Source organism: Priapulus caudatus, unplaced genomic scaffold, assembly GCF_000485595.1.
Source record: "Priapulus caudatus unplaced genomic scaffold, Priapulus_caudatus-5.0.1 Scaffold3497, whole genome shotgun sequence".
NCBI lineage: Eukaryota > Metazoa > Priapulida > Priapulimorpha > Priapulimorphida > Priapulidae > Priapulus > Priapulus caudatus.
In genome coordinates, this window is record NW_014580558.1 from 4,764 (window position 1) to 6,078 (window position 1,315).

Consider the following 1,315-nt stretch of genomic DNA (forward strand, 5'->3'; position numbering starts at 1 on the left):
CTGGTGAGCATATCTACCTAAACATACACGTATATACCTGTACATACATGCTTATATACATATATATATATATACACATCTATACTGGTGAGCATATCTACCTAAACATACACGTATATACCTGTACATACATGCTTATACATATATATATATATATATATATATATATACACATATACATATATACACATCTATACTGGTAAGCATAACATATCTACCTAAACATAATGCTATCATCTCTACCTGTCTGTCTGTTTATATAGGAACCTCCCTATCTCATGCTGAAGGCGGGGCCGGATGCTAAGCACCTGACCGGTAACGACAGGTTTGAGGGATACTGCGTAGACCTGCTGGAGAAGGTCGCCGAGCGCGTCGGCTTCAACTACAGCATCCACGTTGTCGGGGACGGCAAGTACGGAGCGCCGAATGCAGAGGGCGCCTGGAACGGCATGATCCGCGAACTCATGGACCAGGTAAGGGTGGGGGAGGGGTGGGGTAGATGGGAGAGGGGTAGGAGAGAGGGCGAGGGGAGGAGGGGGAGGGGTGGGGTAGAGGGGAGAGAGGTAGGAGAGGCGGGGGAAGGCGGGCGGTGGGTAGAGGGATGTTGCTGCTGATGGTGATGATGATTAAAATAGGGATGATGATGATGATGATGATGACGACGAAGATGATGATGATGATGATGATGGTGATGATGATGTTGTTGATGTTATAGAAGGCGGACCTGGCCGTGGCGCCGCTGACGATAACATACATCAGAGAGGAGGTGATCGACTTCACGAAGCCTTACATGAATCTCGGCATCAGCATCCTCTTCAAGAAACCCGAGAAGAAGGATCCGGAGCTGTTCAGCTTCCTTCAGCCTCTCTCGCTCGACGTGTGGATGTATATGATACTCGCTTACCTGGGCGTCTCCTTCATCCTGTTCGTGCTAGCCAGGTACGCTGTCACACCTGTCATGTGAGTTGTCACACCTGTCAGGTACGCTGTCATACCTGTAAGGTGAGTTATCTGTAAGCTGCAAGTTGAGCTGTTTTGGTCTTGGTCCACTACCTACTATATTGGTGGCATGGGTGTGTGATAATTTGACGGTATTTGTTATATATACATATGTACATATCGATATATACATGTATATAAATATATATAATATATATATATTTATATATATCGCTTGATGAAGAGAGATAATTCTCGAAAGATAATTCTTGCTGATTGAAACTGAACATCTTATAATTATTATATTTTCCACATTTATATATATATATATATATATATATATATATGTATATGTGTGTGTATATATATATATACG

General features: G+C 43.0%; 1 protein-coding gene across 1 annotated transcript; it reads left to right on the forward strand.

Moving 5' to 3' along the window:
• Window positions 1–81: 81 nt before the first annotated feature.
• Window positions 82–964, forward strand: LOC106819467 (glutamate receptor ionotropic, kainate 1-like). The gene is made up of 3 exons (XM_014824094.1): window positions 82–87; window positions 264–473; window positions 716–964. The coding sequence occupies exons 2-3, from the start codon at window positions 279–281 to the stop codon at window positions 962–964; spliced, it is 444 nt and encodes a 147-aa protein (XP_014679580.1). The 5' UTR covers window positions 82–87; window positions 264–278.
• Window positions 965–1,315: the final 351 nt, after the last annotated feature.